At 42.9% G+C, this 23871-nt stretch overlaps 1 protein-coding gene across 5 annotated transcripts; it reads left to right on the top strand.

The window, feature by feature from the left end:
• Window positions 1–1238: 1238 nt before the first annotated feature.
• Window positions 1239–23871, top strand: znf618 (zinc finger protein 618). Of its 5 annotated transcripts, XM_052050390.1 has the most exons (15): window positions 1239–1646; window positions 6161–6572; window positions 6801–6878; window positions 7559–7600; window positions 10167–10256; window positions 10595–10675; window positions 11876–11965; window positions 12831–12920; window positions 13822–13899; window positions 14040–14084; window positions 17035–17112; window positions 17751–17912; window positions 18784–19632; window positions 19720–19880; window positions 20171–23871. In XM_052050390.1, exons 2-15 carry the CDS (start codon window positions 6185–6187, stop codon window positions 20702–20704), a joined length of 2766 nt encoding a protein of 921 aa, XP_051906350.1. In that variant the 5' UTR covers window positions 1239–1646; window positions 6161–6184; the 3' UTR covers window positions 20705–23871. The 5 variants fall into 5 exon arrangements, with proteins under 5 accessions (XP_051906350.1, XP_051906347.1, XP_051906348.1 ...); XM_052050387.1 differs by having other exon boundaries at window positions 6166–6572; window positions 18784–19880; XM_052050388.1 differs by having other exon boundaries at window positions 6161–6518; window positions 18784–19880.

Below are 23871 nucleotides of genomic sequence, written 5' to 3'. Positions count from 1 at the left end.
ATTACCGTCACTAAATCGTTCTTCATAAACTATTCCAAACAGAAAATATACAGCAAAGCGTAAATAGGACATATCTCCTTGAAGAATTATAATGAGTATCAGGTGGCAGTCGTGGCCAAGTGATCAAGATTGTTGCCTGCCACCATGGGGGACTGTGGCTCATGACTATTCAGCCCCCAAATCCCTCCCAACTTGCGGCTGATACCCCAAACTACTCCATGGGTGCTTAAATATCCCCCTGCTCCAGTATGTGTCACAGTGTTTGCTGTGCTCACTAGTACTATGATGATGGATCAAATGCAGATGTCAAATTTTGTGAACTTGTGTGCGTGTTTGTGTGTGTGTGAGACGAATAAATACGATGATTCTTCTTTTTCTAAAATTTATCAAATCAAGTCATTGATGAAGTGTTGAATTTTTTTTCGAAAGAGTGATAATTTTTTTGCCCATATGTTCCCATACCCATTATTACACTTGGATTTATATTTGTAAAGTAAACGTGAGGTACTGTTTTTGTTATGCTCATCAACCACTTTGCTTGAAACCAATGACTATACTTAAGTGTGTTGCTGCTCTCTGCTGGTTACTCCAAAAAAATGCAACGTGGGGCCACTTTCAGAGGGACACAAAATAAATACAGTACAGTACTGTAAAAGTCTCCCAGTAGTGTACAGACATTTATGAAACTGTGAGAATACCACACAAATATTTATCTGATGAAAAAAAATTGTCCAATCATTATTTTGTCATTTTTGGTCTTTTTTTTTTACCCCTCCAATTTCAAATTGAACTTTGAACATTTCATTAAACGTTTATTATTCAAAAGTGACGGTTTGCTTTTTTTCCTCCGGCGTCCGTAAACACTATTTCGATCGCGGCAGATTAACATTCAAGTGCCGATATTTATGGAAGTTCCCAAAAAAATGTTAGGATTTTGTTTTTGAATAAAAATGTTGGCCAACCAAAAAGTTACGGTTGACTGGGATTCCTACGTATCATCAACTCACTTGTCGTTGTCGACGTATCTGACCAATAAGCTGTAAATGCATCGTCTGAATGTGTACGGGAGTATTTTTCAATAATAAAATAACAACAAAGACTGCGACTTGGTGCCAAATAATACATCCGTTAGCTACATAACAGGGTCCTCGATTCGCCGTGAATCTTTTTGGTTGGCCAGTGTATTTCTCCCCCCAGCTCCTTTTCTTCCCAGACCACCCCCCGCCCCCCCCCCCCCACCACCATTTTTTCCCTTTTTTTAAATGTAGGCTATTGCAGGCCAGCTCTGTAATTTTGGAATCTGTCCTTGTGTATGGCGGACGGGAAAATTCCTCACCAGGAACGGTGACACAACCTCCCCCCCCCGGTGTGGGAGCTGTGAGCGGACAGTCCGCACGATCCGGACTGTCGTCTTTTTGACGGCTCGTTACATTATTTGGTATAAAAAATGTAACGTAGCGTGTCGAAGCGGCGAGGGGGGCAAACACAAGACTGGAGGGAAATTTCTAACATTTTTGAATTTCCTCATAACTAATTCACATTTTTTCCCCTCCCCCGGAGGAGGAAGCCGTTGTTGCAGACACCCCTGGCCGAAGGGAGGCTTTTTCGTCGGGAGTGTTTTCGCATGAGCCACGGCGCTTTTGGAGGTATGTCAAATCACTTATTTTTATTTTTGAAAACATTTTTTTTTAATTACAAATTTCCAGTAGCGGGCTAACGTCAAGTTTATGGCTGTTCCACTTGACTAATGGACGCGTCAGCTCAGTGTTCGCCTTCCAAACCAGGTGCAGCCATCATTGAGGAGCAATTTTGCTCGTGTGTCGCGGATTTTGATTTAGGAATTGTAACTTTGGAGTCATGTGCTGGGGGAAATGCCGCTAACCGATGCTGTAAGCGAGCTGTGGTAGCGAAATGAAGGGCGACGAGGAAGGGGAGGAACAATCTAAGCACGCACAAAAACCTCTTGCAGCCATGTTTTTTTTTTTTTTTTGGGTGAATTTTCCATCAAATTTGAGCAGGGCTCCGGAGTTGCCACCCCCCCTCTCCGGGACTCAGGCCACATCCACACCGCTCCTCGGTGTTTCTTTGACCGCATAACACGCTTCACAGACGGATACGACCGTCACTTTATTGACGTCGATTAAACAAAATCTTAATTTGTAATTTTTTACATAAAATAGACGTTTTTTAAAGATCTGAACTCTGCGACCGATTGGCGCCACCTGTAGGTAGCCATTTGGAGAAATTAAATACAAGCAGCATAATTTGATTAGTTTGGGATTTGTTATCACTTTACACACAATGTGCATTTTTTTTGTTTCAAATGAAATTTAAAGTACTTTGATGTTCAACATTGACAGTTACCTTTTAAAAACAAATCCAATGGCAGGGTACAAGTCATCTTTTTTTCCTCCCTTGTTTTTCCCCCTCAGGAGCCTCTGGCCCTGAATGGTTTTGGTTAAGGGTGACAAATGTAAATTCTTAGATTTGTTTTTCATTCTAAGCTACTTAATCATGCACTTTACTATTATTGTTGCCTTCAAATGTTTTGGTTTCCCTCCCTCCTTATTTTCCTTTTCACGCTCCGTGTTTCAGGATTTATACATATATATTTTTCTCATTTTGTGATTCATTCAGATTGGGAATTTTACATGCAAAACTAAAAATAGTCCAAATTGAACAGAGTAGCTATGGAGGTAGAATGAGCATGTCAGCAAAAAAAAAAAAAAATGTAAGTCAGGAAAAACAATCACCAGCAGCGCTCCTGCGGTTTATTTTATTAATCTTGTGGTCGCGTTTCCCATTTTGCTCGACTTGGGTTTTTATTTGAGTCTGGTTGCCATTTTGCTCGGGGTAATTTGAAGGCTGACCTTCAAGTCTAGTCCTCATAATAAATTCAGTGGGCTCCTACAAAATTATAATAAATTTGACACGACAATTCTGCCTTTGTTTTTCAGTTGAAATTTAATCTCAAGTAAAGAAATATGTTTTGTTTTGTTTTTAACAATAAATAGACCTCAGTAGGGCTGAACCATTTGTTGTCCACTATTACTGATTGAGCAACCATAGTCTCTGATCTTACAAGCTAAAATAAGATCGTTGAATTTTTATTCAAATCGAACAATTTTTCTTCTTGCAGGAAGCAAACATAAAGAAACATGAGCCAAACAAATTACAAGTAGATTTAAAGAGATTTGACAGAGCTGCAAGCATCTGAACATGTTAAATGAGATTTTCTGTGGAAAATTTTAATTGCTTCCACATGCACAGTCTGGATCAGATCCGATTTTTTTTTTAACCTACTGTAAAAACAAAAAACTGTCCATCTGACAGCATGCTATACGATAATGCTTATTGTAAGCAATGTTTTGTATATCTTTTTTTCTATAATTCTTTTTGTTTGAGCAACATTAATCATTAGCGTTTCTGCCTGATGTCATGCTACTGAGACTTCAAGTTTCAATTGAAACTGTGGAAGTGACTGACCGTGCTCATGCGTTTGCAATACCTGTACATGTTTAAAAAATAGACAATGTTAGTTCTTGCTGCTTGTGGTACTAGTGTGCTAGCATATTTCGAATTAAGAATCTTAGTTAGCAATCCCGAGAACGGGTACCATTTTTTTTTTTAAACAACCATCGGTACTGTTGTATGTCAGAGGAAGACTGAGAACGGAGAACAGATGGCGGACATTTCTAGTTTGTGTAAAAACGACAGTGGTCTATCAAGTCACAGTGAGGGGTTTCTGTTTTCGTCGATATCAACTTGCTAGCCGAGTTTCTATTTTCTAAAGAAGAAAGATTTGCTTTCTTTGATTCCTCGCCAGTCCTTTTAAGCACTATTCCGGATGAGTGATGTGGGTTAAAATGAGCCTTTTAGAATCCATTTTGAGCATAGCAGGCATCCACTGTTCTCTTGTGTTCTCAGTGGCTGTGCTGAAAATGTCTGAAAATTGCTTAATTTATATTAGTCCCTGGGAAATTGCTTTTCAGGGGTTAGGGCCGCCGCATAAAATGCTGTGCTTTCCGCTCATATTTCTTCCTCTCCTTTCCCTTGTAAAAATGAACCTTATTGGTTTGATGAATAATGCATCAGGACATTCATTTGCTACAGCAGTGACAATTAGGCTTGTTTACGTGCAGCGGTTATGTACACAAAATTGGTCTTTTTTTTTTTCTTTTTTTCCCCTTGACCATTTTGTGAAGGTAGTGCCTGTGTTGCTTTTCTGGGGCAAAAATAAAATAAAATCAGCAGAGCAAATGTAATTTCTGCGCGCGGTTAAAAAAAATGAAAATAAAAAATGGGGGAGGGCTGAAACCGGTGCGGCTGTAATGAATCCATAAATCACAATGGTGCCAGGTTTGCCTCGCCCCGCGTATGTTTGCAGTGTAATTTTGATTTCCATCAAAAATTTAATCTGCCATCCTACAAGGGTTTTAGCAGTGGATTGGATGCTGTCTTGAATTTCTAATTTTAGGGCCCTGATCTTTCTGGATTTATTTCTGCATGATTCAAGTCTGCTTTTCAATATCTCCTGTTATTAAAATTTAATTCACAGCATTAACATATAGATTGAAAATGTTTTTTATGGGGGGGTTGTGGAGTGAAATACCACTGGAATTTTACTAGGCGCCAGTTTGTTGCATAGTCTCTGGTGTGTGTGTGTGTGCGTGTGTATGTTGGAATGGGGTTGTTGGTGGGGGATTTATGTATTTCTTTGCGTTATTGCTTTTTGAAATGATGGTCAAGCTCAATATTAGAACACATTTATTACGAGAGCACAGGAAAATGTACGTTTGTTGAAGGCAAGACGATTCTCGGCTCTGCATAACACAAGCCAATGCAGTGAAAGCAGTGAAGTGACCCGTCCATCCTCCATTTTTAACTCGCTCCTATTTTTACTCCTCCTCTGGAGAGTGCAAACATTTTCCTGATCCCTTAAACAAATTTGTATTTCATACTTGGATTTTCTTTTCCTGTGTATTTGACTTGCAAAGCAGATGGTTTTTGTTTTTTTTGCATTAAAATCAGCAATCCACTTTACTCTGTTCTGAAAGTGATTGATTCGCTTCATTATTGTGTGCGCATAGCAGCACTTTGACCAAATATAGGGCAATTATTTTTGGTAGCTAAGCAGCGCTAGCATTGCATTCTTCACGGAAGATGCAAAAAAAGCTGTGCTTTTTTTTTTTCTCCCAAACCTTACAGTCAAGCTTTAGATATCGTAAATTAAGTGTTAGCAGCAAACGGTGTACATTTCTTAAATCAGTTTTATTTTTTATTTATATTTATCTTCTAATCCGCTTCTCCTAATAAGGGTCATGGACGTCCTGGAGCCTATCCCAGCTGTCTACGGGCAGTAGGCGGGGGACACCCTGAACCGGTTGCTAGCCAATCGCAGGGCACACAACCATTTGCGCTCACAATCACACTTGGGCACAATTTAGTGTTCCATGAACCTGCCATGCATGTTTTTGGAATGTGGGAGTTTTTGATATTTTTGTTATTTTTCTTTGGCCTTTGTGAATGGGTAGGACCCAAATAATTTTGACATTGTCACATGACACATGAACTTTCCAACGCAATATGGCATTTTGGCACATTCATGGACATCAATCAGCCTTTGTTCGAGTCTATGAAACGTTCGTTACATGAGCCTTCACGAGTCAGGATACCTGTACGATGTTTGGAAAATGTATGAAACAAGAGTAATAATAACAACGAGACGGCCGTTAAGCCTGCCGGAGTGGCGAGTGGGATCGATACATTTTCAGCTGATACCACCAAAGATCTATACGTTTGATACTTCATTAAAAAAGAGGCTGTGCATTTGCAGTATCATTCCACCGAGGATAATCGGTACTGGAATCGATGAGCTGACTCTCACGCAAGACAGCGGGGAGGGGCTTGTTTGTAATGAAAGTTATTATAATCGTTAAACATTGACAGGTAGCGCCAAAATCTTAGAGGGACTATCCTGCCGGGATGGTGACGATATGGGACCGCACAAAAACTGAACAGCTTGCTCTTTCATTTCACAGTTTATCCTAATGAGTGCCCTTTCATAGTCTCGCCCAAGGTAATTATCACTCACTTATGTTGCCTGCTCCGTGTCATTAATGTGTGACTTTGTCTGCTCCTCTCATTAACCGCACGGAAGTTCAGGGTCGGAGAAGGTGGAGTCATGAGTGCACAAGAGTCACCCAGGGTTGGAGAAGGCGGAGTCACGAGTGCACAAGAGTCACCCAGGGTTGGAGAAGGCGGAGTCATGAGTGCACAAGAATCACCCAATCCCGGCAAGGAGCTCGGAAGCGGCGGGAGCAACGGTCCCCCGTCCACTTCCGCCGTGGTCAGCCAGGACGCCGGCTTGCCTCCAGTCACGATCAAGAAGGAACCGGGCACCACGGAGACGAGCAACGGCACCTTTGGTGACGCCAACCCGGCGGAGATCTGCGTCGTCATCGGAGGAAACGACGGCAAGGCGAGCGGAGGCGGATCTCGCAGAGGCCAGACGGAGGGTATGTTCGCTCTTGGTACTCCTCCCCCAACCAAGAGCACAGACTCGTGCATAGGTGTGTTGCCAAATGTATACATACTGTACACATGTTAAGCTTGCAAAAATGTTTGCAAATAGTTTTAATGGCCGGCAACAGTTTTTCCTATCGCCATCTCAGTGTGACCACCGCGTTGCCAGTTGCCCGTTGCCCGTCCCTGAAATAAGATATTCCTTTGTTTGGTGCTAGTAGTACCTAATTGTATTGAATGATATATATACTGACAAAACCTCTTTTCTTATTTAGGTTCCTATGTATGTGGAGTTTGTGGGAAGAAGTACAAGTATTACAACTGCTTCCAGACGCACGTTAGGGCACACAGAGGTAAGAGTAAGAGATGGTCCCAAAATGTCATGCACAAAAACATTAAGTATTAAGAAAACCTTTATTAGTCTCGCAATGGAGAAATTCCAGATTCACAGCAGCAAAGTTATGAAAGGAAGAAGTAGAACAACAAAAAAATAGGAGCTGCTGGAAAGGCAGCCACTCTCGCGGCGCCATTTTGAAGTCAAAATAACAAAAATAACAACACAACACATAGGACAGAGACAGTCGTGCAATCTTCACCACTTTTCTGCATACACTTTGTTGTCTGAAGCAGTTATAGATAAAAGAGGAGAGGATCAAAGTGTCCTTTCACCAGTGGATCAGAGACATCATGCTGAAAAATGTGCACACGTCTGCTATAAGCAAAGTTTTGAAAGCAAACACGAAGCTGTAGCGTCCATTGACGAAAAGAGATTAGTTCACTTCTCCTGTCCCACATAATCCGCTTCAAACTCCAAGCCGCGACTCCCAGCTCCAAATCCGCATCGGCACTCTGCGCCAACGCTCCTTTCTTCTCATCGTCGGCTCCTCAAGACCTCCATCCATCCAGCCGCAGACCGTTCAACAGCACCGATCTCTCCGCTGAACAAAGCGGGGCTGTGAAAAATGCTGCCCATTACAGTTTAGTCGAAAGAGAGAGAGAAAATGGCCTAATACTGATTTCCTCTGCATTACAGAATCTGAGAGCATGGTTGCAGATCTGCAACCAACGCCCAACAGTGAGTATTCTTTTTACAATTATTTTTATTTGAGAACAAATTCAAATGTGATCGGATGCAATCCACCCAGTTTTGCAGGCCAAGACTCGTTGTGTCAAAGGGCATTGTGTTTCTAAAGGACATTAGCATCCTTCTCAAGATTCCTGCTAGAAGTTTTATCAGGACTAATCATTCTCATACCTCACAGTACTTGTTTAACATCCACTCTCTGTGGTCACTTCGGGCACACTACTAAAAGGGAGTCGTTTCAAAATTGGCAAGGCATGCAAAAGCCCAGTTGTCTTTTTGCTGGCAAATACAGTCTGTCGTTATATTAAAATCCACAAACCAAAACGTCCGTTGGAATGAGTAGACTGCTGGGTTACAGCCTTTTTTTTTAAATTCCACAATTAAATAATATACTTGATGAATACTCATTAGACTGATGTTTACAAATAGAATGTGTGTCGCTAAGAAATTCCCAAATGAAAAGTGATTTTCCGTTTTGACTGCAAAACGCGCGCACTGCAGTGCTTCCCAAATGAAATGAAAACTGCCTGTTTGTGTTCTAAGTGATGTCAGAATTTTCCCACATGTACCTCCTAAAATAGTCCGTGATCGTCCATCAAGACCAGTGGGCTTTATCTTTAACTCCAGATTTTACGAAAAAAAACCTCAACACGCATTAATTGTGACAATCAACCCATTTTTTAAGGCAGAGAAAATGTTGATCGTTCCATATAAGTAATTGTTTTGTCAAAATATAATTTGGGCAGCCTATTGGGAAAACTTACCGTATTTTCACGACTATTCGACGCATCGTACTAATGGCCGCAGTCTCATTAATGGGTGACATTTCTGTATTTTACACATACACAGGACGCATCGTACTAATGGCCGCAGTTTTACAGTGGTAAAACATACGCCAGCTTAAACATACGGCATGCATGCGCGCACTCTAACACGTTAGCTTGAAGCATACGGTAGCATTCCAAGACATACAGATAAGATAAAAACACGTTTTTAAAAAGGCAACGAAAGCAGAACTGAGTTCGGGTGTATTTTATTTAGCCATCGTACAATGTTCTCACGTTTATCGATCAATCATCACCCAGAAATCCATCAAAGTCCTCATCCTCTGTATCAGAAGCAGAGGACTGCACATCTCAGTTGTCATTGAATGCATCACATGCTAGTGTGAGTTGCTACGCATTGCCGAGCGGAAAGAAGAAGTAGCGACAGCAAAGTCAACATTTCTCTCGTGTGAAGCTTTCCCACATTTGAAAGTAAAGAACAGAGCGAAACATGGTGGCAGCGCGTGTGTGTGTGTAGAAAGAATTGAACAATTGTGCAAGTACCGTAATCCATCAAAAACGCCGCGTTCCCTCTCGTTGTTGCGTATTGTGGCGTAACTCGCCAAGTGCTGCCTCTCACTCTTTGTAAAGTTGTGTTTGCCACCGATCATCCATTGTTCCCATGCCGTTTGCAACTTTACTTTGAACGCCCGGTTGATGCCAATGTCCAGCGGTTGGAGTTCTTTAGTCAACCCTCTGGGAATAACGGCAAGCTCAGAGTTCATTTGCTTGACTTGTTTTTTTCACCGCTGCTGTGAGATGGGCACGCATGCCAAAAGCATAACCGGTGGCTTTAAGTTTGAACTGAGCTTCGTAGGCGTGTCTTTTTGTCGAATTTATTTTCAGGGGTTCTTAGAAACCAAAACCGGAGTTGTTTTGCAACAATGCACATTGCCACACTGTATACAAGTGTTGGTACTGGCTTGAGGCGTCCACTTACACGCCCACCCTTCACCATTGGCGGACTAGCTTGCCTGTCCTCTCTGTCCTCTCTCTCCCTCTCCATATATGTATATATACACGCCCACCCTTCCCTGATTGGCCGACTTCTTTTCCGCATGCCTGGCCACAGTCACTTCCGCCTTTTCTCTATATAAACAGCGTGTCGGCTGTCAGTCAGATTTTGGAATTCAGCGCATATAAAGGACGCTCCGCACCATAAGGCGTCCTGTCCATTTTGGAGAAAATTTAAGACTTTTAATGGCGCCTTATAGTCGTGAAAATACGGTACTAACAATCACACAAAATCCTCAACAAAATGGTGTCTTAGCAGGCACATAAACCCACACTATGCACTTAGTGATGAACTAATAGACTGCAGCGACACAATTTCTGTTATCACCTTGTCCGTCAACTGCTGTATTATGCTGTTAGTCTGAACATCCAAAGTCGATGTTGTGTCAAAGCTTGTGCAATAAAATGTGAATGGAAACCATTGTGATTTCTGCAAATATTTATCAGTCATGCAGTGAAAATGTCATCAAGCTAGTTTATCTCAGTGACTTGATGAACGAGAAGACATTGGTGTCCAATTTTTAGCCAGCCTCGTATGGCCAATATTGCAACAGGCATTTTTAGTTCGCATCACGGGGATAAAGGATACGTGTAGAAGTATTTTACTTCTTGCCAAAGATTTTTTATTGACATTTTAGGCAGGGATTTTTGTGTGTGTTATGGCCTTGAATCAACTTCTTTTTCATATTTTTTTTCTCTCATATCTGCGCATCTGTTAGGTGGCTTCCGATATTCCTGTGACATCTGCGGCAAGAAGTATAAATACTACAGCTGCTTCCAGGAACACCGTGACCTGCACGCAGTGGATGGTAACGGAGCAAATTTCAGTGGGCTGGAAAACAAAGAATGGAATCAACAAAAACAAAAACAAAAAATGCCAGAGCTAAAGAACGATCCCGAAGGAAATGCTTTATTTATACCAAAAGTGTGTTTTGTAGCCCTACTAATGAGCACTCGTATTCACACTGGGTCAGAGTGTCACTTCATGTCTGACGATATTTGTACGTGACATCCGCTTGCGTTTGGAGTTTTTAACCATTGTGGATGTCGTTTGGATCCATTCCGACAAACAAAGCTGCATTTTAGGATGACGGTGAGTCATTTAGGATCAACCTTTCACACCCATCCTCTGCCCTGTCCCTTTTAGATCCATATGAGCAGGTCATGATCCCCATTGATGGCCTTAAAGAGGAGGAGCCGGTTGAATCCTATCCTAAAATTGGACCAAGTAAGACCTTTTCGGCGTTCCTCTGCATTTTTATGCACCGCTCTTCAAATAAATACTTCCTTCTCATGTGATACCGCCATGTGTCGCTATCGGCCGCATTTTGTCAAATGAAAACTGTACGGATGTGCGTGCGTGTGTGTGCTTGCTTGTGGCACTTTTATAACAGCTGCAGCTGTAATAAAGCGCTTTATTGAACATTTAACATACAATAAAAAGAATACAACAGAACCCGTAAAATGAAACATGGTCAAAAATACAATCGTAACAGCTATTGCGTGCTCATTCCATTCAGAAGTTGTCTTTTCTTAAAACCATTGATGAATGCTGTCCCGCAAACCAAATGTGCATCTTTAACTGTCTACTAAAATACAATGATTTATAAACGACTCTAATTTCCGGACAATAAACCCTTCGGGTTTTTTTCACATGCTTTTAACACAGCGGCTTAAACAATGATGCAGCTAATTTATGGATTTTTACGGGCTCATGAGTTTCGTGCCGCCAATATCGTCAGGGTCAATTCCAATTATAACCCTTAGCCCTCGGTTGTAGGCGTTTACGAGAACAAAGAGGTGTATCGATTCCCAGAGGACTTGGTCTCACATCAGGTTCTGACATATCGGCCGCAACCTGCTGAAATGTGGCCTGACAGGGTCCAACATTCGGCCTTTTTGAGTGGTGGCTGTGCCAGAACCAGCACTGGCACTCTATATTCATGATATTGTGTAATACAATAAGTTGCAATGAATTATTCATATTCACCGTCTTTATACTGTATTCGGCCTTGAAGAAAATGTGACTTCTGTGTTGATATTTGCGATCTACTGTATATTCGACACTCAAAACAGAAAAATGCTGACGTGTAACTGATTCTTAACTGAGCCCTGAGCAACTGTCTTTTTTTTTTTTTTGGCGACTCGTTAGCTTTTCGCTAACTTTGGACTAGTCTGCTTCCCGGTACACCTAAAACTGTGGAAAAACGTTTTTTTAAAAAAATCCATATACAAAGTCAGAAATGGGTGTTTGTTTTAGTAATTTCCTCTCTAATTGAAAGAATGCTAATGTGCTTGCTTGAGATTCAAGTTATACTGGAATATACTGTAAGATTTAATATGTTGTACACCACCTTTTTTTTCCCTATTTGATTTCATCTTTATTTAAGACACATTTTTCTGTGCTTTCATTTCCCTTCTCCTGCAGAAACGGGCAGCTTTGTTTGCGAGTTCTGCGGGAAGCAGTACAAATATTTCAACCCCTACCAGGAGCACGTTGCGCTTCACACACCCATGAGTGAGCCCTTTGTTGTTGTTTTTTGTTGTTGTTGTTGTTGTTGCTTTTTATTGCTCATAAGTGAAAATGTTAATTTGCCAAATATTTAATCAAATAACCTGAACATTAAATGTCTTTTAATGCCCTCAATTTGCCTTATAATTTAATAATAATAATAATTAATAATATTTCATCTCCTCCTCCTGACCCATCGCCGTGAAGCCTATAATAATTGGTAACCGCACCGAGTTGGTGGTCTTGGTGTATTGTGTGGGCGAACGTGCCTCTGCCTCTTTCGAAAATGATTGAACAAAAGCTCTTCTGCAATGAGTAACTTGCGCATCAAAGTTCAACAAAGTTGTAAAGGCCCCTGCGCTGGCTTTCGCACTTATAGCACTGATGCGAACTTTTTCAGTCGGTCGCACGACTCGCACTGGCTTTGGTTGCACCCGTTTTTGGGGTGGTACAGCATGAGCATGCTTGCTGATGTATATACTGTATAGTTGTCATGTGCAGGGGAACTGTTTTGTTTCGAGAATAGAGACGCTTGAGTTTCACATGCCTATACTGTATGTTTGCCAAAAACAAGCAAGTGAATTTTGCGGCGTGGTTTATGTTTGCACGGGCGGATTGCTCTGATCTGTGGAAGTCCCGTGAATTGGTGGGAATGCTATCTACAGCCACACCGGTTGAATCCTGGGCAATTTTTACTATTTTGACTTCCCCTGCATAAAATATGCTTACATGCGAACAATATAATTTTACATTCTTAATAATGGTACGACATGCCAATTCTGGACAGGACAGTCAATCTTAGTGTTTATTTTATTCCTCTAAGCATGTGTGTATTTCATGACAATGAAATGTCCTGCGTTTCTCCGATTAGGCTCCTTTGATTTGACGGCATCTCGGGTGCAGGAGTGCGGAAGCTTGGACATGAGTAAATTTGGCCACAGCCAAACTGATAAGATTAAAAGTAAGTGAGTTTTGTTTCTCTCTCCCTCTGTCTCTCTCCCACTCTCCCACGCTTGCCTGTACACATGCAGGAAGACAAAAGCAAGTACAATGTAGCTAGATTGCAGACGTTAACATTCACCATCAGTTTGATCGCGGCATCAGAATGCTCTGTAATTAGCGGAGCTTGTCGGCACGGCGAATTGTCGTGTTGTTCGTAAACAGACGGGCCAAGATTTAAAAAGCAATTGAAACAAGAGCAGAAAACAATCAAGCAATCAAACATTTATAAAGTGTTTTTCATCCAGAAGAGCAACTCAAAGAGCTTTCTCTTTGAGTTGCTCTTGAGCAACTCAGTTGCTATAATCAAGCTTCCTACCTCTTGGAAATGCTCAGACAATTACACAGGTTTTACAAATAATGGCCGATGGTATACGGCTGGCTGCAGAGGATCCAGGTGAGGAAACACAAGCCGCAAAGGACAGTCGTCCTATTTGTATACAAGCAATTAAAAAGTGAATTTTCCCTTTAAGAATATACAGTATCTCAGCAAATGCTAAGAAATGTGCCTCTGTGAATTGTATAAAAAGTCCACATTCTAATTGTATGCAATATTGTTTTCAAACATGAAAAACCATGGAGCTATTTAAAGCATGCACATTTTTTTTTTAATGTGGGTCAATAAGATGAAGCGACGTGCTGTAACATAAGCTAACATTTCAATGTGAAATGAACAGCTGGAACATTATTGATGAGATGCTGAGCATGATTGAATTCACAACCTCATTTGATGCATTCGCCACGAACTAACATTAAAACTGCGTTCAGCGCCATATTGATTTTCGTCGTGGCTTTCAACATAAAAGAAAATCTCTCAATATGCAGCATTGTGATTAGTGTCTGCTGTTTTTGCTTTTACACAGCCAGTCACTTCAGACGGAAACTGGAGAATGCATTACAGTCTAGCCTGGTTGACACAAACAGTTCACGGAATTCAAGTGGTGAGTTGTAACTCTTTTTTTAATTTTTTTAATTTTTATTTTTTTATGTGTGACAAGTTTATACCGTGAATAAAAATGGAAAAATAAAAGGAGCAAACGCTCCGCGGTAATTACATTCCCTCTTCTCAACCTCCAAACAGGCACTCCAAGCCCTCTGGTGGCCACTTCCTTCCCTACACCTCAGAGTAAGTTCCAGCCACACCCCTACCCTCGTCTACCTTTCCGCTTGAAACAAATGTCCAGTACGCGTACGCTGCGCTCCATTGCATGTCACTTTTGGTTCTCTGCAAGCCATTGTGCGTCTACTCTACACATGTGCTGCATTCATCATCACTGGAGAAAGAACTTGCAAGGGCATGAATATTAGGTTGATTGTACATTTGTAAGGGGCTTGGATCCGGGCCTTTTGAAGTGTGCCACAATGAGAAGATAATCAGTTCGGTGAAATACAGGCCACGACTAAGTCAACCCAACCACATTTTCAAATCCGTTCCAAAATTTGAATCCATTTTTTTTCAACCAATCACAAAGAGCTTTCATTGTGAAGCACCTATTACGCTATCGCTATGCTTGTAGCTATCTCTGCCCTTGTATTTTCTGGATCTTGAGTTCTGAATTCTCAGCCCTCCTCAAATATATTCTCTGTTACTCCTGGAACAAAAAGAAAAAAAACAAATCTGCTGGGCTTTTTAATGTATAGCTGAAGCTAGCTCAGCAAATATTTTATTGTGATCTATCTTTTTTTTTTAGCTGTTTTGAAGCGTTGGCTGCCTCAACCTTTCTGCGAGGCATAGCAGTCCAAAATCTTTTACTCTCTTTTGTGTTGTGATTATATTTTCTATTTGGTATGCTTCTATCCCAACATGCTGGTTCTTAAATTAGGACAGAGTTGGACTGAGGCTGCAAAGTAACTGTAGCATGCTCTTCTCTAAAGTTTTGTCATCTGCATTTTCAAGATAAATGCTAGACGAAATAAAGTTGACAAAAGCAATTAGAGTTTTTTCATTGTTGGGATGCACGTTGATTATTAGACTTTATCCAATATACACTACTCACAAAACGTTGAGCCGAAGATGCTTTCAAACGGCTCGAACATGTTGTGCAAAGTGAAGTTGAGTGTCTGTGATAGACTTTGGGTTTGTGGATTGGATCAGACTGGTTGGAATAAAAACAATACAGATCGAGGTATTTTGGCTTGGATTGGAGCAAAACTGTGAGGTGGCGTTCATGTTTCATGTTGGATGTTGGTAATTGAGCAAATTAGAGAGGATGGAATAATGGATGAATGGATCATTAGAAGATGAAGCAACTCGTGAGCACAAGTCGATACTGTTCATTGTAAATTATGACTTGTGACAAGTCCCCACGTGTGTGTGTGTGTTATATTGACATATGTATTTATATTAATAACTAAATTGTGAATTTGTCATTTTCATTACGTTGCACTCTCTCAACTCATTCATTTTGAATGAATCAAATAACAATTTTGAGAACTTACCAAGCACAGTGCAACCAGTTAAACATTATAGTATTCAGATATTAAATGAAAACATTGAGAGGTCCCACAAATGTATTTTTCAACAATACTATACATATAGCATGTTGTCCTTCAGCCTGAGCTGTAGAATACTTTGGTTTTTATGACTTTGTCCAGTATACATTTGTGAAATAGTGTGTAACTTTAATTTTGACAGTCTTTTGTGTTTATTCAACATTGTCTGTCTTTGCAGCATAATTTAAAGTCGTTTGTGGGTTATCGTTATTTTACATGTCCAATCAGATTTCAGCTTCTGTGTTGCTTTATCAGCATAAACTTCCCAAAGCTTTCACACGCAGATTTGCCATTTCGTCGTCCAATTGAAACAACACAATAGCTTTATTATTATTCAATATATTTTTTTTAAAGAATCTGCCCAAATCAGATGTCAGAATCAATATGAAAGGGCCTTTTAGAATACTTTGGGGTTGGTCAGCACTTTTCCGTCCTCTGATTGGTGCCGAGCGACGCGGGTGGGATTCATTGCATGAAGCCTGGAGCGGACAAATGGACATGACTGAAAATTGATTTTCAAGGCGGACTCTTCAAAAAAAAAAAAAGAAGAAGAAAACAATTGTGATGATCGGACAACTCTTGGAGCTGGCTGGCTTGGCGCTGAAAGGATTTATTTGACACTTTCACAGTAGCCTCATAACAGTTCTAAACACCATTAGCAAAATAGAATGGAGTTTGTCTAAATAAGCATCTGTGGTGAGTACGATGTATTTTATTTCATGTTTGATCTTCTTATGATGTGAGAAGATCACGGTTCGCAGTCTGTTTTACTGTAGTGGGGAGATTTTTAGCTGAACGTTGAATTGGAGCCGCTGATAGCGTGGTGCTACGTTCGCCTGACTTTATCCAGTGCAGTTTGTGTGGGCTCAGTTCTCAGTGACGCGGTGAGAGTGAGCGCAACTGGTTGCCTGTATCGATATGTGCCCTTGATTGTCGACAAGCTCCGGGTGTAGTCCCGTCTTTCGCCTGAAGTCGGCTTGGATAAATTCCGGCACCCGTTACCGAAAATAGGAGGGGTGGCGTCATGAAGGCTGGATGGATGTTGTCGTCACCGTGGACTGTAGTGGCGCCTGGTTTTCCCCAGAGTTACTAGCCACTCTGCTTTTTAACAAGACAGAATTGCAGATGGTGTTTTTGTTGTGTTGGTCCTACGAAAACGTTCTAAACTTTGTTGTGCGGGGAGGGCGAGGTGGTGGGGAGGGAGATTTGCTTCGTGAAGTCACACATCTGATCGGCACGGCACGCCAATGGTATGGATAAACTTGTACAGTATGTATGTATATGTGTGTACATATCAAGGTACGTACATACAAAGTATGTATCTGGAAACGTATGCGTGTACTGTATTTGTATAGCGTGTTGTATACCAAAAAAACAAAAAAAAGGCAGCGGTTATCGGTAGCAGGAAGTTATTGGTTGGACATGAAACCTATCGTGCATCCTTTCTTGGTAGTACTGCAATTGTAGGCCTACACATGGCGTAAAGCCAGAATGAAGGCAGCTGAATGGACAGATGCATTAGCATTTGTGCTTTTGTCACCAAAGAGAGATTCAACTCTCTTCTGGGCCTTGTGATTTTTTAGAACCCTACACTTGTGGTGCCTGTGGCATCCAGTTCCAGTTCTACAACAACCTGCTGGAGCACATGCAGTCCCACGCTGGTGAGTCCACTCTCACAAATGCATGTTGAAGCTCAGCAGTGAAGCGAGCACGGAATTTTAAATGGCTGCAATTGATGTGGAAGTCTGTACGAGCAAACGTGTTTTCGGCATCAAGTTCTCCCATGTGGTTGTTGCAGATCTGGTTCTGGGACACCTGGTTCCAATTCTTATTATTTTTTTTCGTAGGTAGTATCATCAGGTAGCCGTGCAATGGCTTAATTAATGTATTTGTACTTGATAAAGAGTCTGTCTGTCCGTGTGCAGTTTCAGTGATAAACTAGGCATATCCAGGCTTCATAATTATCTTTGGATTTATGATTACCTTGCATTTTGTTTTTAATTTTCCAGTTTTGTTTTGACTGTAAGGTCCATGCATCAAACTAATTTGACGGCATTTGTCGGATCTGCATGTGAGAACTGGTTGTTGCAATTATTCATCTGACGTTTTACTTTGAAGTCAGGACCATATTTTGAAACATTCGCATTCTTCCACTTTGTTTCTGTTTTGCGGCGCCTATATCTTTTCACTTCCTTTTTTGTCCCTCCATAATCTTGCATTTCCGCCTCCTTTTTTTTTTTCTTTTTTCATTTGAAGATGAAGGTACCATGGCTGATATCGCTCCTCTTTATTCCCTCAGCCGACAACGAGAACCACACCAAAGGAGACTCTCCAAAAGCCTCCTCAGCCTCGGGTCCTCAGGAGCCCCTTTGGAGAGTGTCTCCGGCTCAGGCACCGCACCCTCCCGTCAAACTCCAGATACAACCTCAAAGTCTCGTCCAGAGGAACCACAATATCACCCGTACGTTATTACGAACGTCACTCGACTTCGCCGCCTTTTAATTTCACAAAACCACAAACGGCTGCGGTACGTCATCTTCCCAAACTCTTCCAAACAAATGCAACAACAATAAGGCCTTCCCCCCGAACCCTTTTATGTCGGTAGAAATGAGTCATCACAAGTATGATGATGCTTGTCGCCGGCGAAGCCTCGCTCTGTGGCACCGTCCTCACAGACTTTGATTTTTGTTTTTATGCGCTGCGGCGATTTGATAGTCAACAATTTTTTTTTAATCTATTTTTTGACCAAATTGATTGACAACTAGGGCGGCCCGGTAGTCCAGTGGTTAGCACGTCGGCTTCACAGTGCAGAGGTACCGGGTTCGATTCCAGCTCCGGCCTCCCTGTGTGGAGTTTGCATGTTCTCCCCGGGCCTGCGTGGGTTTTCTCCGGGTACTCCGGTTTCCTCCCACATTCCAAAAACATGCGTGGCAGGCTGATTGAACACTCTAAATTGTCCCTAGGTGTGAGTGTGAGCGTGGATGGTTGTTCGTCTATGTGTGCCCTGCGATTGGCTGGCAACCGATTCAGGGTGTCCCCCGCCTACTGCCCGGAGACGGCTGGGATGGGCTCCAGCACCCCCCGCGACCCTAGTGAGGATCAAGCGGCTCGGAAGATGAATGAATGAATGAATGAATGAATGATTGACAACTAGTTTTCATCATCACGTAATCTTTTAGTCGTTTCACTTATAACTGTCCTAATCCTGATTTCAGCCACAAGGTAAATAATGCTGCCAAATGTAAATCCCGCTCCCTGTCGACTCAGTTGAGGTTTATTATGATCCATTTTTATTATTCATCTTGTCCTGATCGACATTTCTTTTTGACCAGATAATAATGGGCTGCCTGAGAAGGAGCGACTACAGGTGGCCGAGCGTCTCTTACGGGTAATGTGTTCTGATCTGAACATGCTCAACGTGCTCAACAGCAAGGACTTCCTCAAGCTGGCGCAGACGCTGGTGGACACGGGGGCACGTCACGGTGCTTACTCCACCCGCGATGCCCTCGGCAACATGAGTGCCTTGGCGCTGCGTCAGCTACCCCGCATGTACAACCAGGTCAAGGTCAAGGTGACGTGCGCCCTCGGCTCCAACGCCTCTCTCGGCATCGCCGTCACCTGCCACTCCCAGACGTCGGGGCCGGACGCTTGCTACGTTCTGACGGCGTACCAGGTGGAGGGGTCGAGACTGAAACGCTACGTTCTCGGCGTGCGGGAGGCGGAGCTGAGGGAGGGGCCGGAGCAGATTCACCACTGGGTCCAGAATGTATTGTCTGAATTTGTGATGTCAGACATTCGCACTGTGTACGTGGCGGAGCCCCGGGTGTCGGCGAGCGGATTCGGGGTCTCTTCGCTCGGCGGCGGCGGCAGGGGCAGGATATGCTTACGCTGCGCCGGGTGTTCGCTCGGCGCAGTGGTACAGGCGGTCCTCGGCAAACGTAGCCTGCAGGCTCGAGGCCTTCACGAGCTGGCCGAACTCCTCGCCACATGCAAGGACATCTCCACCTCCACCACACTGACACTGAGGGAGGAGCACACCAACGCTTCCCTAAGCATGACCGAAGAAGGGGCGCAGGGCAGCGCCGCCCAGTGCCCCACCCCTCCCTGTTGGGACCGTACGGCCGAGGCCCTTCTGCAGGTCCATGCACACTTTGAGCACATCTGTGAGACGTACGGACGCAGTAAGTCCACAGCGCCGCTGCTCCAGGGACTCAACAAGCATTTGCTGGGCACGCTGACTTGTCTGCTGGCTCCTCTGCGCCTGGCAGCGCTGGAGCTGAGCAGCCAAAGGAGACCCACCCTGCAGCAGGTGCTTCCCGTCTACCTGCGCCTGGAGAAGTTCTTCACTTCCAAAGCCGGAGAAGCAGGAACCGGCATGGCCAGCAAACTCTGCCACTACTTCCTAGAAGCGCTCAAGGAGAACTTTAAGGTAATGTATTCAAATTGTTGCAAATGTTATTGTTCGGACGACACTATAATTCATCTCGTTACATTTTTTTTCCCACTGAGAAACAATTATAGTAGAACTTTCACTCGATTTATAAGCTTTCGATACTTCGTACACTTCAGTGCTATTAAACTACGGGAGGAAGGACTGAGCCACGGTATTATTATATTTTAAATGTGAAAAATGTCACCAACCAAAAGTAGTCCTACTGAAATTATGCTAACATCGAATTCATTCCGTCATGAGAATAGAAACATCCGTCCCGTCCCCAGGTTGAGCGGGCCCACCAGGTGGCGATGGTATTGGACCCTCAACTCAAGCTACGCTCAGTTCCCGCTTACCAGCACGAGGACATCATCTCCCGCGCCTGCGAACTTGCCGCCGAACCCAGGGACGGCGGCATGACCGCGACCGGGGCGTCGTGCGGCGAGGAGCGGGACGCCGAGGGCCCTCCCATGCCCAAAATCACCCGAGTGGAGGGGTCGGGAAACAACGGCGGCCTTTCCAGGATGACCTTGAGCACCAACGACGAGAGTCAAAGCCACGTCAGGCAAGAGATCTTCCAGTACCTGGCGGAGCCTCTCCTCCAAGGCACCACCGATCTCTTCCACTACTGGAGCTCGACAATGGGCGACAGGTTCCCCAAGCTTGCCCGCCTGGCGCTGTGGCTCCTGGCCGTGCCGGCGGTGGGCATACGAAGCGAGTGCGTAACTGTGTGCGAGCAGAGCCTGGCCATGAAGAGGAGGCAGCAGGTAACCGCCGAAGAAATGAACAAACTCATTTTCCTTCGCTCCAACATGGGCTAACCAACCAAACCTTCACCTTCCACCAGAGACTTATTTATATACACTAAGGCCGACTGTAAAGCTAAATGTGTATGGAGAGGTGAAACAAAAAAAAAAGAAGACATTTTGAGGTTGCAAGCGGGACGGAGCAGTTATTTGAGTGCCAGGTGAGCCTCTTTTGTCTGGCTTGAAGACTCAACTGCTTTAAAGGCTACATGCTGTTAGACTTACGGGATGGCAGGTAAGGTCAGTAAGAGTGAGGTTGCTGGCATAAATAAAACACACACAACGGTTCAGTAATTTCACTGCCTTTTGCACCTCTTCAGTCTTTTGTGGCAATGACGCCAAGATTTTTTTTTTTTATTTCAGCAACCGCCTCCCCAAAATCTGCTCAACCACTCACCTTTTTGTTCAAAAAGGTTCAGTACACTAAGAGTTGATTACGGTCTTTTGCCCTTGTTATAGGCTAACGTCGTCCACTGTTTCTTTTGGCTGGATTTACACTGCAGGGCTCAGTGGCTACTTCCGATGACCCTGAATCTACTTTTTTTTGTATGAAAGTTATTATTTTATCTTTTACATACCCGCATTGGCAGATATGCTGGATGTTTGTATCCACATCTGACAGGTCTAATTTTGATAGGAAAGATACCAAATTCATAGCATTTTTCTTCTTCTGTGACGCATATTCACATCGACAACAAAACCTCAGAATTGTGCCACTTGAATCGTGCGGTGTAAATCCAGCCTTTGTCTCCTGCTGCTACATGTGCTAGCCGCACTGCTTGGCTTATGGGCACCCTGATCAGACGTTTGGGGGTTTTGCGATGATTGTGTTAACAGTTAGCGTCATACTTAGGGTACAGCCAAGCTTGTATTGAATATATTTAAATCACAAGGCAGTTTTAGCTTGCTCACTGTAGAAAACATGCTGACCTGCTGTCAATTTTTAAAATTTTGTTTATATGCTGTGTTTTTTATTTTTATTTTTTTGCAGTAATTTGAATAGTCTTGGTTCTGGTAAATGCATAACTTCTAGAACCCCCCTTTTTTAAAATCAATATAGTTTAGTCTTCCGTATGTGGGGCTTCATGTGTTCTTTTCTCGAGGCAATAAGCTACAGTGCATGGTTAATAGGGTAAACGGCAGAATCTACCAAAAGAGATTGGTGGCGGGCACGCTGCTTCCACCGTCAATTGGCGATCGCTTCGTTTTTGTGGGAATCAAAACGGAAATCTCTCCCAAAGGAATACATTAGCCTGACATTCCCCTCACTGTACTTTGACCTCCATTTTGAGCGACACGCGTGCACCCTCAAATACAGCTTGTCATGTCATTTGAAATGAGCACGTTGTATGAGAGACAGATACCCTGGCACCCCCACTAATCCACCTACCTAAGGGCCACCGACGTGCCCCGAATCAAATCAAGTTACTTTTATTTATTTATTTTTTTGGAGGGGGTGTGCTAATACCTCTTTTAATTGCCTTGGATGAATGGCATACACAACAGTTCCCTGCCTGAGCAGAGATGCTCTGTCATGGTAATTGTGATCAATTGGAATATCCTCATCTGAACGGCGACTCACTGACAACGTCATGAGTAGACGTCATTTCCGCTTCTTACTTTCTACCATCGATAAAATACGTTCACGTTGATCACCTCACTAATAATGTCGTAGGCTTCCTCCTCACTCCACAAGCGTGGTGCTGTGCCGTGTGTGAGGTTTGCCTTGTTTGTTTACCTCTGCTTGTCTATTTACCGTGGGCTGCACGCCAAATGCCCCCCCCCCCCCCCCCTCCAAGTAGTTTCTGTATTCAAAACACCAAATTCCTTGTGGATAAACCATGCACAGAACATAATTAAGCGTTTCAGTGGGGATATTCCAATACGCGTTTACATGACCAAATATTCGGGTTCAACCCGGAGTCTTATTTGGGATTTTCAAAACCGGAATATGGCATATTGGGGTTTTTGCGGGTGGCCTTGCACAACCGGAACGTTACTAATATTCCGCTTTTGAAAGAGTTATTGACTGCATGTAAATGTATTCCGTGTGTTCCTTCTGCCCTGCGTTTGGGCTTTATATCGCTTACTTTCTGTCAACAACAAAAAAAAACAGCCTTTATGTTGCTAAATTATTGCCTTCTCTGCAACATCTCATTTATTTGCATTTTGCGTTGTTGCTTCTCTAAGCAACTTTTGACTGACTGTTGGAAACAGTGTCCTCTAGTGGTTAATCGTAGACCTGCATTATGGACTAATGGACTTGGCAAGTGCTTTCTATCCCACCACGCAATTTCCTATTGTGAGCATTTACGCTCGTGGTGTTGTCTTCAATAATAAGAATGGTCCGTAATTGTCTTCAGTTAATACTATATTAGTATATTCGACAGTATTCTATTCAAACGGTGGAACTATCTGTAAATATAATGGCCCATCTGAACCCCCACAAACTGCTATAGACGCCACACATTTTTTAATGTTGATGATTTTTCCACCAACAAACAAAAAAGTGCTTGGTTTATTGAACATTATCATTCAATATTTGAATTGTTTTATCTTTTAAAATGTCTGTTTTTTTGCGGGTAACCCGATTCCGTGCGACCTGGATTTGGGGAATTAGGCATGGGCATTTCCTTGACAAACTTTTAATTGATGAGCAATCGAAGAATCTTTTTTTTAATCATAGTAAACATTAAAGGAGAAACATATTGTGCATTGTTTTTACAATCTTGAACAGTTCCAAGGCATTTATATAATCTGTGGCACGCTTTTGTCAAAACACCCCAAGGATCATGAATTGCAGCGCACTCTGCGCCCCGTTTCTTGTCTTCCTGAAATTAGCTCGTTTTTAGGAGCGGGCTCTGTCTCCTGCAAGTGAGTTAGCCTTCATGCTCAGCCAAGCCCGGCTTTCATTACCATGACAACTGGGGACAGAGCCTGATCTTTGTAAAATAGTCTTCGCGTGACTCCCCTTGTCATCTCGCCTCCTAGTTGTGTGCACAACAGCCGGCAGGATGTTGCCGAGTGCGTGTGTTCCCGATGGCCAGCTCTTCTGTCGCATCGCTCGGGTAACATCATCAAAAGTGTCCACAATCCGAACAAAACTGTTAAATGCCAGATTTTCTCTCCTTGCTTACACCCAATTAAATACAAGTCGCATTTTCACGTATAAGTGATTTGTT

The sequence above is a fragment of the Hippocampus zosterae genome, chromosome 18 (assembly GCF_025434085.1).
Source record: "Hippocampus zosterae strain Florida chromosome 18, ASM2543408v3, whole genome shotgun sequence".
NCBI lineage: Eukaryota > Metazoa > Chordata > Actinopteri > Syngnathiformes > Syngnathidae > Hippocampus > Hippocampus zosterae.
The sequence above is the reverse complement of the archived record's forward strand: the minus strand, read 5'-3'. Positions and strand labels throughout refer to the sequence as shown.

Coding starts and splice junctions, on each gene's coding strand:
- znf618 (XM_052050387.1), top strand. CDS start 6,185: ATGAGTGCACAAGAGTCACCCAGGGTTGGAGAAGGCGGAGTCACGAGT. Junction 10,676..11,875: donor CTATCCTAAAATTGGACCAA/GTAAGACCTTTT, acceptor CTTCTCCTGCAG/AAACGGGCAGCTTTGTTTGC. Junction 13,900..14,039: donor CAGTTCACGGAATTCAAGTG/GTGAGTTGTAAC, acceptor ACCTCCAAACAG/GCACTCCAAGCCCTCTGGTG.